Consider the following 14,264-nt stretch of genomic DNA (forward strand, 5'->3'; position numbering starts at 1 on the left):
GAAATTTCATGTTTAAGTTGGAAAAATAGAATATATGGTCTGTGTAATTTGCTCTTCTGCTAGGACTGGAACAGCATCTGCACACACTGAGATCACAGGGGCAGAAAATACTATTTGCACATGGAGATTCCAGTTACCACCACATCAGTTATTTCATGTATTGTCTAACATTTGTCCAGAGATGAAATGTAGAGATGCAACCAGTGATTCTTTCATGCAGATCAAGGTACTCTACAAAAAAAAAATACAGTCCTTTGCTTGGCATTAAGTAATGTGCCAGGTCAGGCTGAAAATTTTGCATTTTGAAGTGCTGCTCAGTATCAGTGACTATGAGGTATTTTAGATCCAGCATCAAAGATAAAACCCACAGTTGAGCATGTCACAGTTGTGCTCAGCTTTTATAAGGTTAACTATGTGTGTGAGGAAAATTGATAAAAGGATGTCAAAAAGGGCTTTTAAGAGAATTAAATCCTTACAGGAGATATGGGGATGCTGAACACTACCACACCAGAATCACTGGTATAAATCACCTCTTAAGAAATGCTTGGAAAATGGTCAAAGGCAGCAGGTATGGCTGAACAGCAAAGTAACTTAGGTTATGAAAAGATGGGAAGGCAGTCTTTGAAAAGCTGAAATTGTATCCAAAGAATAAAAATGGAATAAATCGTAATATCTTGCAGAAGAGATACATAAATGTAAAGCAAAAAAAAAAAAAAAAAAAAAAAAAGGAACAATTAGCTAAAGGATTCAAAACTAGTACAAAATTATTCAAACATATCAAGAGCAAAAGCCAGCCCGAGAGTCTTTAGGGTCAGTTGACAACCTCAGTTTAAAAAGAAGCTGTTGAAGATGATAGGCACCCAACTGCAGGGAAGCCAATTGAATTATTTTTACTGCTATTCATTATAGAAGAAACAGGGGAGAAACAGGTGCCGTAGAGTTTTCTGGGGTAAATTCAGGAGAAAAAATGTCCAACATTGAAGTTACTATGGAAGAAGTTATGATACACTAGATCCTGCAATTGTGATGGTGTTCAACTGTGAGCTGTAGGGAAATTTCGGATTAAGTGGCTGCATTGCTTACAGTAATACTTATTGTCGCTTAAATCTTTCGCAGTATCTGAAGACAACAGATGCCCATTGTAAAAAGATTCCACGGAAACATGGGGAGCTACAGGCCTGCAACACCTGCATCAGCAAATTAGCAGGGACTGTCTAATAAAGGATGGAATGAGTAGATGCTTGGACAAATAAAATCTGCTGGGGAAGAGTCTGTATGGCATCTCTAAAGGCATATTTAGAAAACCGCATGGTTTGTAAATCACTGAAGGGATCACAAATAAGAAGGGAAATGTGGTTTGGTTGATACAGTCTAATTGGATTTTGATAGATTTTTGATGCTGCCCTCCACAAAGATTTTTTAGGAGACAAAGCAGCAGTGATAGAGCAGGAAATATCCATGTGTCTCTATGTCAGTAATTAACGAAATAAGAAACAAAGTCTTGGAGTGAACGAAGAGAAGTTGCCAGTGAAGTTACGGAGGGATCTGTGCTGAGATCTGCCCTGTTCTGCTTGCTCATAAATGCCCTGCACAAAGGGATGCCTGGCAGAGGTCCAGAGAAGGGCAGTAAGGACGATCAGGGGGAAGAATGGCTTCCACATAAGGAGCAATTGACCCAACTGGGACTATTCCGTTGACAGAATTGTGAGTGACATGGAAAGGATGGGCAAAGATAATTTTTGTTTTCCCAGCATCTGTGAAATGCAGAATACAATTTTCATGGATTACTTCTTGGAAGAACCATCCCCCCCCCCCCCCCCCCCCCCCCGGAATTAAAACAGGGAGATGAAAAGTCACAAGTTTTCCATGCCCCTAAATTGACATGGTGTGGGTTTATTTGTTTGGTTTTGGTCTTTCTGTTTTCAGTTTGCTTTTGAAGTCCTTGCCATGTCTTGAGCTTCCTGAAAAGTATCTAAAATTCAGACACAGAATGTTTCAAAATAGGCACTCAAAATTACTGACAATTTTGAAAATGGTCTAAGTGCCTCATCAGGGAATTTGTTGTCGTACCTAGCAAACTGAACTCGGATCTGCTGCACACCAGATTACTGCTCTTACAACGAGATGGCAAACTGGAGTGGATCCTGAGAGTTAAGGTGCTGATGGAAGAATTACCTTGTTCCTGCTATTAATAATGTTCAAGAAGACTTTGCTTTCAGGAGTTTCCAGGTTTCCAGTTGAATATTTTCACCAACTGAATATCTGACTGTTCTTCTTCTTTTTTTTCTTTTTCTTTTTTTTTCTTTTTCTTTTTTTTATTTGGTAGACACACATTGTATCTAAACAAATGTGTATAGAGAGTCTTGAGTTTACCTGCTTAGGTACCGGCCAGAAATAGTGTAGTTCCAGTTCAGGAGCCTGTGGCCATATTCGTTACTGATTAAATGGCCCCTCTTAGTTTCCAGACTGCAGCAGATTTGGGTTCATTTAGATTGGAATGCGAGAACAGTAAAGTTGTGCTCTTTCATGCAGGTATACGGTACAGCCTGCAGATCATTTGTATTCTTCTAAAGGGTGTTATAAACCTGGCAGAGAAGAAGGACGTGCTTGAGTAAAGGCATTTTCAAGTTTATTGGTATTGAGGGAAAAATAATATTAAAGCAATTTGCATTCACTAGGTAAATAAGAGATGATGAGATTAGAAGCAGCCAAAAATATTTCAGTGAACATTCTCTTTCAAGTTCACGTTGTTCATCTCCTGCATTGTACCTACTTGCTTTTTATGAATACACATGAGAGTTAGATCAACCAGGCCAAGCTTGGATCTCCTATAAATAGACACAAAACTTTTAATGTCTGTATTCCTGAGTATATATTTTCACTTAGCCTGATTTTACCCTGTTGTTATGCTATTCATGTTAGTGGAGTTGCTCCAGGTGTTGCTGGTAAGTGGTATCAAAATCTGTTGAGAAGCAAGCTCACTATTTCAAGAAAAAAACTGGTCCCTAAGCTGTTTGTTGCCAGAAGGAGAGCAGAACTCATTTCCAAACAAGCCCAACTGTTGCTGACATTTATTTGCTATGAGAGTTGTTGCAGAAGTATCGGGGCTTATGCTGATCAGTAAAGGGACTCCCTTAAGCCGTATTGTCCAAAGTATTAGGACTGTTATCTTTTTCTCCGTGGATCACTTCAAAGACTTACTTCATTAAAGGGGAGTGGACGTTAAATCACTGCCATGAACATAAGATCCTGTTGTGTTCACGTGCAACACAATTAAAGATTTCGGGCATTCCAATAAGGATCAGCCCAGCTGATGTGAATCACTGAACAGGAAATGCTGCTAGGCAAGATCCTGAGCTTAACTAATTAATTTTAATTTATATACTAAAGTGTTGATGTAGATAATAAAATAATTACAAACGCTTGTGTTTGAAAACCATGAAAAATGCTAAAAAATGAAATTTTGCAGTCAGAATGTGAAGGTTGGTTGCACTTGGCAAAGAAATGTTTGTCTTGTCTCAGGGCAATGCGCTTGTCATTAAAATACTAGTAGAGGCTCTTGAGTAGACTTAGGTCTCTGAAGCACACACCAACTTTTAGACTCAGTAGTGCACTACCTCTGTAATGGTGGGTAATTTTAAAGTAAAAGTAAACTGTAAACTGTAAAAAAAAAAAAAAGTAAACTGTAAAAGTGGGTAATTTTATAAGATGCCTAGCAAGTGATTTAAAAACGAGCCCAAAGTTCTGAAAAAACACACTTTTAAAACTGTCCTTCAAATGACTTTTTCTTCCCAGGACATTTAGTTTAAACATATTAATTTCTGAATGATGGAATGAGACAGTGTTTTCAGGGTCAGTAGCTGATTTCAGACTCCTGCTCTTTGCCTTTAGGCCATGGTTTGTCACTCACTGAGGAGACCTGAAGAAGTTTGTTGTCTCACCAGCCCCTAAAGCAGCTGTTTGCAGGAAGGTACAAAGCTTATCTCCAGCTTTAAAGAACTAGTTAATTTATGTCTGAGAGTATCTGCCATTTCACTCTGTTTAATGAACTGCTACTTCCAAAGGTGCCCTGTGACTGGCAAGTCACTGGGAGATAGCTTTTTTACCAGATGAAAATAAATGGTAAGAATTAGATTGGCCAGATGAGATTCTTCATAGAATCATAGAATGGTTTGGGTTGGACAGAACCTCCCAAGATTACCTAGTCCAATCCCCCTGCCATGGGCAGGGACATTTTTCGCTAGATCAGGTTAGATAGAATAATCATAAATTGTGATTGCAATGTACTATGAATAGCTACAAAAGAAAACCATAAAAAAATGTACTTGTAGAGAGTATTTAGCAAACATCCTTCCTTTTCAGTGCCTGTGTCTTGGTGCAAAGCAGCTGACCTTGCAGGTTTGCTAAAGAGCTGTCTGTCTTCTCTGTTACCTGAGGTAACTGCAGGACCATGAAGTCGCTTGGGGTGAGACTTGGCCTTCTGTAGATGGGATGATATTTCCTCCTTTGTCTGTTATTTTAGGCTTCTTGTCTGAGTATTTTCCAAAAGGAATTCTGCTTTAGGACTTGCATTAAATATGTGTTGAAAATGTATATCTTTCTTCCCTTCGCATCCGGGCTCTGGGAGGGTACCATTCCTCCATGCTGCTTCTAGGCTGGGCTTCTCCAAGCCTCCAAGCCTTGCTGACCTTGTGTAACATCCTCTGCACTGTGTTCCTCTGTTACCATATCTTTTCTGGCTTTAAGCTGATTTTTCCTGTTTACAGCCTTCAGAAGACCCAGGATGTTTAAATGCGCTCAAATGTCTTTGGATTTATCCTGTGGAGCTTGCTGCAAACATTTCATACTTCACACGCAGTATAGTAACATATCTGACAGATTTGGCATTGAGTCCCATCCTAAATTACTCCCCCCATCTGCCCACCCTCCCTTTGTATTCCTTTGGGGATTTTGCTGTTACAGCAACCATGGATTGTTTTGTTGCATTTGAGTGTGTTCTCCTAAAGGCATAAGAAGATTATGTTCTGCCAATTCCACAGTTTGTTTCCTTTTGCAGATGAAAATACAGAAGCTCGATATGCACTGTGAATGCTACATTTATATTAGAGTAGCACTCGGAATCTCCAGGAAGGCAGTTCCTACAGGGACTTTAAAATCTAGAAGATTCACAGTGTCACTCTGGTGTCTGGACTCTGTCTCGTCTGTGAGTTGCCACTGTATTTGCCATCCATTCTGGCCATGCACATTTTATATGAAAATGTAGCGGTTTGTTTGTTTTGTTTTCGTTTTAATGTATAGGACACAGAAAGTTTAACTCCTTTAACAGCAAAAGGTAATAAATCTCTAATATCTTCATACTCTTAATTTTCATCTAAAGCCTAGGCTAAAATACCTATTGCTATTGAGAGATAAATGATTATTAACCAACCATTTTTTCTCTTAAAGAGTTTTACAGCTAGCATATTTCCTATCCACATCCACTTCCACAGCTGTGTATATGCCTGTATACAATTATGGAAGAAAAACCACTTGCACTAGTTAGAACCAGACCAAGACGTAAACTGTGGCCTCATGTCAGCATGATTTCAATTCTACTGAAATTAATGAGAAGTTTGTGCATGCTTTTATGCTAATATTTCCTGACTTTGGGGCAATCCTACAGATAAATACCTACTGCATCTTCTGCGATGCTAATGTAGCCAAGGAAACTGAACACGGGGCTGTAGAAGTGGTAGGAGGAGAGCAAAAAAAATTGCTGCAGCTTATCATAAACACGGACAGCAGTGTCCAGAGATTTGAAATGTGTGTTTGTTGTCTCCTTTCACCAACTTTCCCCTGAAACTGTTTACTTAAGAGCTCTTCAGCTATTGCCAGGAATGCAGTTATCCTATTTTAGGCTATATGTACTCAGTAAAGCTCTAAGCCATTCCCACAGTGGTTGAGAGAGGCTTAGGGCTAGTGTTTTGGTGCTGCAGTGCTGTGGTCCACCACGCTCTGCAGGTGTTTAGAAAAAAACCTCTTTGCTTCAAGGTGCTTACTCTCTCTGAAGTAATGTGCAAACAATTAAATGCAGCTTTGTCGTTAGGTCATGTTTCTGTGACTTGTATAGACTGAACCACCTAAAAGTACAGAAAGTTGATGCCACCAGCTGATCTACCTAAATCAGCTGCAGAGAGAGGGAGAGGAGAGGTTTCGAAGTAGGAGCAGGCGATAGACATGAGAGGCAGTATGGCAGATGGAAGGGAGGAACTGATATAAATTCAGCCTCATTTTATGCGTGTTGCATAGCATTAGTGCTTCTGCTGAATCATAGGGTCTCATATTTTCAACAAATATACACTGGCTGTGAAAATACAGCAGACACAGTGAACATACTGGAAAAAAGGATTTTATACTTGTATAACCTTCTGCAGGTTATACTTGTATAACCTTCTGAAGTACTTACCTGTTCAACCTGGTAAGCTATGGGGATCATAATGCCTTTGCAACTGTATCTGTGAATGCTTTTTGTATACCTGTGGCCTGTATTCTGAATTTAAACAAACCAACTTAAACAGCCTTTCCTGCCAGAAAATGAGGTCTCCGTATGTATCATCTCCATCAGTATCCATATCAGATGGAACAACTTTCGTTTATTTGGCCTTTGTTCTTTGCACTGTGTCTTTATTTTGTTATTGTTAAACCAAAAGGTGGAAAAATAATAGCAGTTTGGGGGTAGAGTGTAAGAACCAACAAAACCTTCTTGGAACTGTTGGATCCAATTCAGCCAACACCAACTCCAGGCAGGGCCGAGGCTGGTACCAGCAGACACAGCTCTGCTGCTGACAGGGATGAATTTGGCCTGCTTGGAATTTGAGAAACAGGCTGTTTCTTGTGCTTTCTTCACTCTGCTGCTTATTAAGAATTTGACCTTTTGAGAGGTCAGTGTCGTCGTGCACTGTAGAGTCTTGTAGGTGAGTGGATATTCCAGCTAAATCTTCAAATGCCTGTCAGCCCTGGAGGTATCGTAAGGAGCAACGTCTTCACTTCTGCTTGTGGCTGACTCGCTGCCACTCCGCTGTGGCTTTCTGTGTTCACCATCCCTTATTTCTGTAAAGGCTTTTTGTTGGGACCCCTAAATGCCGTGTCTGCGTTCAGCTGTCTGTTACGCATTCAGCTCATGCTGAAATCCTTGTGCTACTTCATCTCACTTCATTCAAGTGTACCTCTGGCAGTTATTTATTCTTTCTCATTGCTCTCTACTAGGTGTAAAAGGGTCATCTGTTTATAGCTATGAGCTTTTCTACCAAGGCAGTAGCTTAACACAAGCACATTTTTTCTTAGCGATTGCTCACGACCTGGTGTCAATGTGAATGATTTAAAAAAGCCTGTTTTGGCTGGAATAGCACGCTGCCATTCAGGGCACATGCCTAAACCGATCGCCTGCTGGGGGTCGGGAAGGGAATTCAGCTATCAGGAGCAGCACACAAAGAGCCAGGAGCATTTGTGAAGAAGGAAAGAGCTGACATTCTTCCAGGGCATCAGCTACCTGAGGCTGTCTGGGGGATATGCAATACTGGATGTGCCAGCAGCTTGCTCATGGGACCCGTTTGGCTCTGGCATGGGGGTTTGCATCTCTTTTGACTCCCTGTTCACCACAGCATTTGTTATACATTCTCCAGGAGGAAACCCTAACATCCAGCTCTTACCTGCTCTATTAAAGCCTCCTCGTTTTCTCTCAGTCTGGGTGAGTTGAAGGCACTGTGGTCTGTAGCTCCCCACAGTGGGAGATCTCTGGAAATGCTGGGTAATGCTTTAGGCTTGAGTGAGTTTACAGGGGTGGGATAGATTTTTTTTTCCGTTTTTTCTTTTTTTTTCTGTTTTTTTTTGTGCCTTTTTTTTTTTTTTAAGCTCTCTCTGCACTTGGCCTGTTTCACCCTTTGCAGGAGGTAAAATATGTCCCAAGTAATGAGATTCTTTTTTCCTAAGTTTGTCTGCAAGGTTCAAAGCATCAGAAACACTTGGTAGCTTTTGTCTTCCATTTGGGAAAGAAAAATGCAGTCATCAAATTCCTGCTGTGCTGCTGGTGAGTGAAATCTGTCCTGAACCACAGCTGTACATCAGTATGGGCAGGCAGGGGAACTTCTCTTATACAGAGAGAGTACAAGCAGACAGGCATCTGCAAGCCAAATAAAATCCTCAGTCATAAATGAGGAGGGGAAGGATGTAGAAGCAGATTCTGGTTTTGCTTGGGCCAGTACCCTTTGGTAAGGCTTGACCCAAACGAGGTGGTTAACATCTCTCTCAGGTTTCAGTTTGCGTCTCTGAAGAGCAGTGTGTGCTGATGAGGGTGCCTGGAGAGAGCCTCAGCTCTGTGAGTCCATCCTAGGAAGCAGCTAGGCAAATCCACTTGGAATTTCCCTTGTGGTGTCCAAGCTGACTCCTCCAATGACATGGGATTTGTTGGTGACCACAGGAGAGAATGAGGGGAAGAAGATCTTGTTCTAAGGAACCTGCTTTGGCAGGGGGGTTGGACCCGATGATCTTTCGAGGTCCCTTCCAACCCCTTCAATTCTGTGATTCTGTGAAGATGGGAAGCAGAGTGGTAAGCCTTGGTCGAGTCCTTTCTGAGACATCTCAAGTGTGCGCAGTCCGTGTGGGAAAGGAATGACCTTCATGGGAAAGCCTTTAGCTGCAGCTGGTCCTGTCTAGGATGAGTCGTCCTCTAAAGTAACGCTCAGAAAGGTCCCTGTAGCTGGTTCCGCAATGTACTCATCATGGGTAGGACACCAGCAAGCAATGGACTCTCCCAAGGTGTTGGGTCATACCAAGGGGAATGAGCCAACCGCAACTGCTGACCAAATGCATTGAACTGGGGCTTCAGTTATTTCAATAAACAGGCACTTGTTTCTAGCTTTTTCCAGGATGAAGCAACACAAGCTAGGACTTTCATGGACTGTATGCTGACCGTGATACAAGTGGCTGTTACACAAAACAGGACAATCCCTTGTCCATATCCCAGCCTCACATTTGCTCTTGAGGTTGAGGCAGTCATGAAGAAGTGAAGATCGTGTTCTTCTTGATGTTCACCACAATATGTTTCTCTGATATGCGTATTTAATTTTTATGTCTATATCTAGAGGAGAAGAGCAGGCTGAGGGGAGGCCTCATGGCGGCCTGCAGCTCCCTCACGAGGGGAGCGGAGGGGCAGGCGCTGAGCTCTGCTCTCTGGGGACAGCGACAGGACCCAAGGGAACGGCATGGGGCTGGGACAGGGGAGGGTCAGGCTGGGTGTTAGGGAAAGGTTCTGCACCCAGAGGGTGGTCGGGCACTGGGACAGGCTCCCCAGGGCAGTGGTCACGGCACCGAGCTGCCCAAGTTCAAGAAGTGTTTGGACAATGCTCTGAGACAAAGGGTCTGATTTTGGGTGGTCCTGTGTGGAGCCAGGAGTTGGACTCAATGATCCTTGTGGGTCCCTTCCAGCTCAGGATATTCTATGATCTGTGGGTAATTCCTTAAAATGGATTTGAAGGTTTCTTCTGAAATCTGATTTACATTTGCTGCTAATGAGCTTATTGTCCATGTGAGTATGTTTGCTGCCTCTTGGTATATTTGCATTTCACTCAGCTGAAATAACAAGTATCTCCATGGTCAATCTTCTGTTCATAATCTGTTTTGATTCCAGTTGAATTCTTTGCGTGCACGAGCGCTGGGATTCCAACTCTCCATCCCTTCCTGCACTGTGCAAATAGAAGAGGTATTTTCTAGCCAGGAAGGCCGAAGACAACCAGGAGAGGTCTTGGTGAGGACACAGAGATCTCCGTGTGGAAAGTTTGAGAAGTAATGCATTGGTTTAGCATTGAAACTTTTTGATTAGACAGGCAACAGGAAAACAGGAGTACTTTGTAAACAGTCAGTTTTTTCAGGCCATTCCTGTTGGTCTATTTTCCAGATCAGTTGCAAACCTAGACAGATACTGTTTGCCACAAGTCATTATTTCATTTCTTTTCCTTGTACTCATATGTGTATTTTTTATAATGTGTCTTCAGTCAAGGAAAGAGGGCAATCTTTCATACAGATACTAAGAATCAGCCTCTCATATTTTCCCTTCAGGTCAGTCCTGGCTTGATATAGCCTGAACTATTTCTTGACTACATTTCATAGTGTTTAATGCAGCTGTGATTTCTGCTCCCTGTCTTTTTCCAAAGAAGTCAGAAATTGAAGGAAATAGAAGCATAACAGATCCTTATTTATTGATTATAGAAAATTTATTAAATCAAGCTATAAAAATTGCCGGCTTATGTCATATGATAACTTTTGTAAAGAAGATAGTGAAGAGCACTAGAGGGTTGGGAAAATTCTTTATAAGAAAGCTACTCAATATATTTCGCTATAGTCATACTCAGCATCAACAGGAGTTGATCAGCTTCATGTAGATATGCTTCACATTCGTAGGACTTTCTCCTTTCAGTATTTCACTGAATGATTTCCGGAAATGATATTATTATAATGATAAAAAACATGTAGTTTTATTTTTTAAGTCTGCCATGACTGCTTGTGTGCATTTCAGCAGACTTGCTATATACTACAGCTGGGAATTGGCCCACAAGCACTGAAAAACCTTTTTTTCAGTTTTGTTTTTGTGGTGTTTTCCTTAATTTTTATTTTTTTCGAAGGAAAAATTATTTCCAGGCATGTTGTGGCACAGGTCTGTATTACTGCTCTAATTCTCACACCATTTTCTGAAATTGTAGAAGCCAAAAGCCAGTGCACTGGAAACTTAATTTTTTCAACAGATGCAACTTGGTAAGGGCTTTCCAGGAAAGAGGGTTCGTGCGGCGCTGGGTGTCCAACCATTCCTGTTTCATGAACTCAGTGCTGTAATGGAGGGCTGCAATAACATCTTTGCTGCAAGCAGATTTACACAGATACACCCAGAACAAACATTTCCTGTCATTTTTTATCTTCTTTGTTACATACAAACACAAATGTCTCCAAGGACAAAGAAATAGAAACACTTTGAAATGAACCCAAGCAGTGAGCAAGTGCATTAACATGCAGGATCCCATTTTATTTTTCTAATTAAACTCAATTGTGTTCTCTGACCTGCATTTTAAATACTGAATATTTAGTGAGATTCATACTTTTTTCCCCTACCCTGCTTCCTTTCAGGCTTTGTTCAGCGTGTGAATAGCTCCATTAGGGAAATGTGAAAACACTGGACTAGGCATTGACTTGCTGTTTTGACATTCCAGTGGGAGATGCTACTAAGCTGTAAATTACAGAATTGGACATCATTGGTTTGAATTCAGATCAGTTTGGCTTGAAAAGCGAGGTTTAGCTATTTGACCTGCCCTGACCCAGCTCTGTCCTTTGTTTGGTAAGGTACCTGATTTGTTTGCAAATTTCTTCCTACGCCACGGCATACAGAAATCTGAAGTATTCAGATGTTTTAGCTATGTCTCTCACTTCGGTGCAGTAAAAATCCTGCTGTGACTCATCATAAAGTGAGGCTTCTAAACATATTTGTTGCTGCCCTTTCACACACACACGCACACCAGTGTGAGGCAGTTTCAGAAGTGGAGCTGCAAAACCTGGTATTTGTTTATAAAACCCATGAAACTCTGGACATTGTTGAAGCTAAAACTTAATACGATGGTCAAAAAAGTATTCGGGGTCACATGAGATGGGTTTGGAAGGTTATAGGGTTGTAAACCTTGACTCCGGGAAGAAGTACAGTCCATAACAGTCTCTGCTTGAATCAGAGTGTAGCACAGAGCTTTGCTTACAGGTTGGAGGAGTGGGGCTGAGGAGGTGAGGCCAGGGCTGATGTGTCTGTGCTGTGCTTCTAGAGCCAGGCACTGACGAGGCGGCAGTGGCAGCCCTGAGACGGAGGGAGAAGTGGAAAAAAGCACTGAAGTGCGCAGTGTTTTTTATACTTTTACAAAAGTATAAAAACACCTCATTTTTATACTTTTATAATGATCTTGACCCGCGAAGTAAAGCAAACTACAGTTTCCATGTTGCCTTTTCCAATTCTTCATTGTTCCCCCTGAAGAGTGCAGTGCGGAGGTACTGTGGTGGTAGCCTTTGAGCTAACTCTCCTTCTAATGGGGACCTGCTGCTATTTGAAACATGCAGTTGAGTTTCAGGGCTCCTGAAATGTGAGGTGTAGTCAGTGTTTCTGGTAGTGGCAGTTCCAACACTTATTTTTTGTTTGCCTGAACAACTTGTGCTCTGCATATTTTGGATGCAATACCTAGAAATGATAGAGTAAAATGAATCCATAGGTGTGTTGCCTCCCCATGGACTCTACCCACCCCTCTCTCCAGCTCTTCATGCTCTGGGGAGGGTTAAGCAACGTGCATTTATCAGATGCTGATGGTGGCTGGTGCTCGAGAACATGTGAATTCTGTTGGTACTGAAAGCAATGCTTCCCTTTCCTGAATATACTGAAACTAAAGGAACCTCCCATCACGCTCCCACACACTTTGCTGTGGTAGAAGACAGAAGTTGAGAAATTATTCCTCTGAGTAGGTTGTTAGAAATTCAGATGCTAGCAGTGATATAAAAGAGGTCTCTTTTTCTCTGGGCTTTACTGCTTTCTGCATATTTTAGGCTCAGAGTTAACAGTGATTTCTGAAGTTAAGCAATTGAGCATTGCATTTGCTCATTACATTGCTGATGGTAATGAGCTCTGGAGGGTCTGTGAGCACATCAGAGGGCAGAACTAGAATTCAAAATAATTTGCACAAACGGGAGAAATTAAGTGAAAAAAGCATACATGCAAAGTTGATTTGCAATGATTAACAGCGCAAGCTCAGAATGAGGGAAGAAACCCAGCCAGAGAGCAGTTCTGCAGGAAACTAGAGGGGGTGGTGTGATGGATCTCAAACCAAACACAAGACAACAATGTCATGCTGTTGTGAAAAAAAAGTCATACTAGGATGTGTACACTGTGGTGTCATTCGCAAGACACGTTTAGTAAACCTCTTTGTCCTGTTGCGTTGAGCGGGTGCTGTGTCTTAACTGGGGCACTGTGTTTGCAGAAAAGATGCGGCCCTCCTGGCCAGAGGTGGCCACTCAATAAAGGAGTGAGGGTGACATGAGGTATATTTATGCTCACGCTGCAAGCACAGTCTGAGATCTGAATGATGGAAATGCAGCACCCAGAAGAGCAAATTCCTGTTCTGTGATTTTCATAACCCTTCTTGTTAAGTCTGGGCTCTATAAACAGCTCTGAGCACTTGCTTTCTCTGTCCTTCAATGCATCAAACAACCACCTTTCTAACCAAGGAAAAAATTGGAATCAGGTCAGATCACTTAGCAAATCACTTTAGCAAAAAATAAATATAAAAAATTACTATTTGTGCAGAATATGAAGCAATTGGGGCTTTGCACAGTAGGGAATAAGATGGTAATTGCACTTTGTCATTTTTCTCTTGCTCATTTCCACAAAATAAAAGACCAAGATAATTTGGTATTTATTTTGGTAGATTTGACACCTGTGCTTACTTCTTGGGATTGGAAGAGAGAAAACAAATTGGAAAGTTCAGTCTCAGGCATAAAAGAACCATCAAGGGGAAAAAAAAATGATGCTAATAATTCCAACGTGATGCCATCACGGTATGTATAGACTTAAGTATGGTCCAAGGAGCTTTAACATCCTGAATACTAATTCAAACACATTCATATAAAGTGGATAGTATGCCTCAACCACAAATAAAAGGTATGAGGGAAGAGTCCTGGGGGTAGTTTGGGGTCAAACTTGCTTTTAATGAAGCCCCTCAAAGCTTTGCCATTAACTTCAGTAAGGTCAGATTTCACCCTTTGGAGCTGATCTTCCCTAGAACTAGAAATAGGCTGAACTTTTATATAGGTGGATGGAATTTGTCTCCAATTTCTGTGAATTTTCCAAGTTAGCTTTGGGAGTTAAGCTATGCAAATAAATTAAAAGAAATGGGAAAAAGTGTGCATGTGGTTTTAGAAAAACATGTTGTATATATTAACACTGAATGAGAGTGGAGGGAATTCATAAAACATTTTACATTCTACTAATTCCTGAGCTACGCAACAGATGTAAGAGTAAACCAAGTGGCAGCGGTAGAAAAAGCTTTTTGCAGAGTTCAGCTGACATCTGGCTACAGTTAAGGCATGCTTTTTTAATACAGGATGAATATCCTTTTAAAATATGCAGTCCTATAGGTTGTGAATTGGGAAGGGCCTATGTTAGTCGAGGGGACTATAAAGAAGGATGCGTGCTATTGGGAGAAGTGTTCAATAAC

The 14,264-nt window shown here is 41.3% G+C and overlaps 1 protein-coding gene across 4 annotated transcripts in view; it reads left to right on the forward strand.

Annotated features, from left to right (window-relative positions):
* Nucleotides 1-14,264, forward strand: part of ME3 (malic enzyme 3) — a 124,264-nt gene that overhangs the window by 29,984 nt on the left and 80,016 nt on the right. The window contains exons 1-2 of one of the 4 annotated variants that reach the window (XM_013199811.3): nucleotides 4,436-4,465; nucleotides 5,057-5,203. The exons of 2 other annotated variants lie outside the window; for them this stretch is intronic. In XM_013199811.3, coding sequence (XP_013055265.3) covers nucleotides 4,451-4,465; nucleotides 5,057-5,203 — 162 coding nt within the window. In that variant the 5' untranslated portion in view covers nucleotides 4,436-4,450. Of the gene's footprint in view, nucleotides 1-4,435; nucleotides 4,466-5,056; nucleotides 5,204-14,264 lie in introns of those variants that run through there. One more of the 4 variants, XM_013199812.3, reaches the window with a different exon arrangement.

This window comes from Anser cygnoides, chromosome 1, assembly GCF_040182565.1.
Source record: "Anser cygnoides isolate HZ-2024a breed goose chromosome 1, Taihu_goose_T2T_genome, whole genome shotgun sequence".
In the NCBI taxonomy this organism is placed as follows: Eukaryota; Metazoa; Chordata; class Aves; order Anseriformes; family Anatidae; genus Anser; species Anser cygnoides.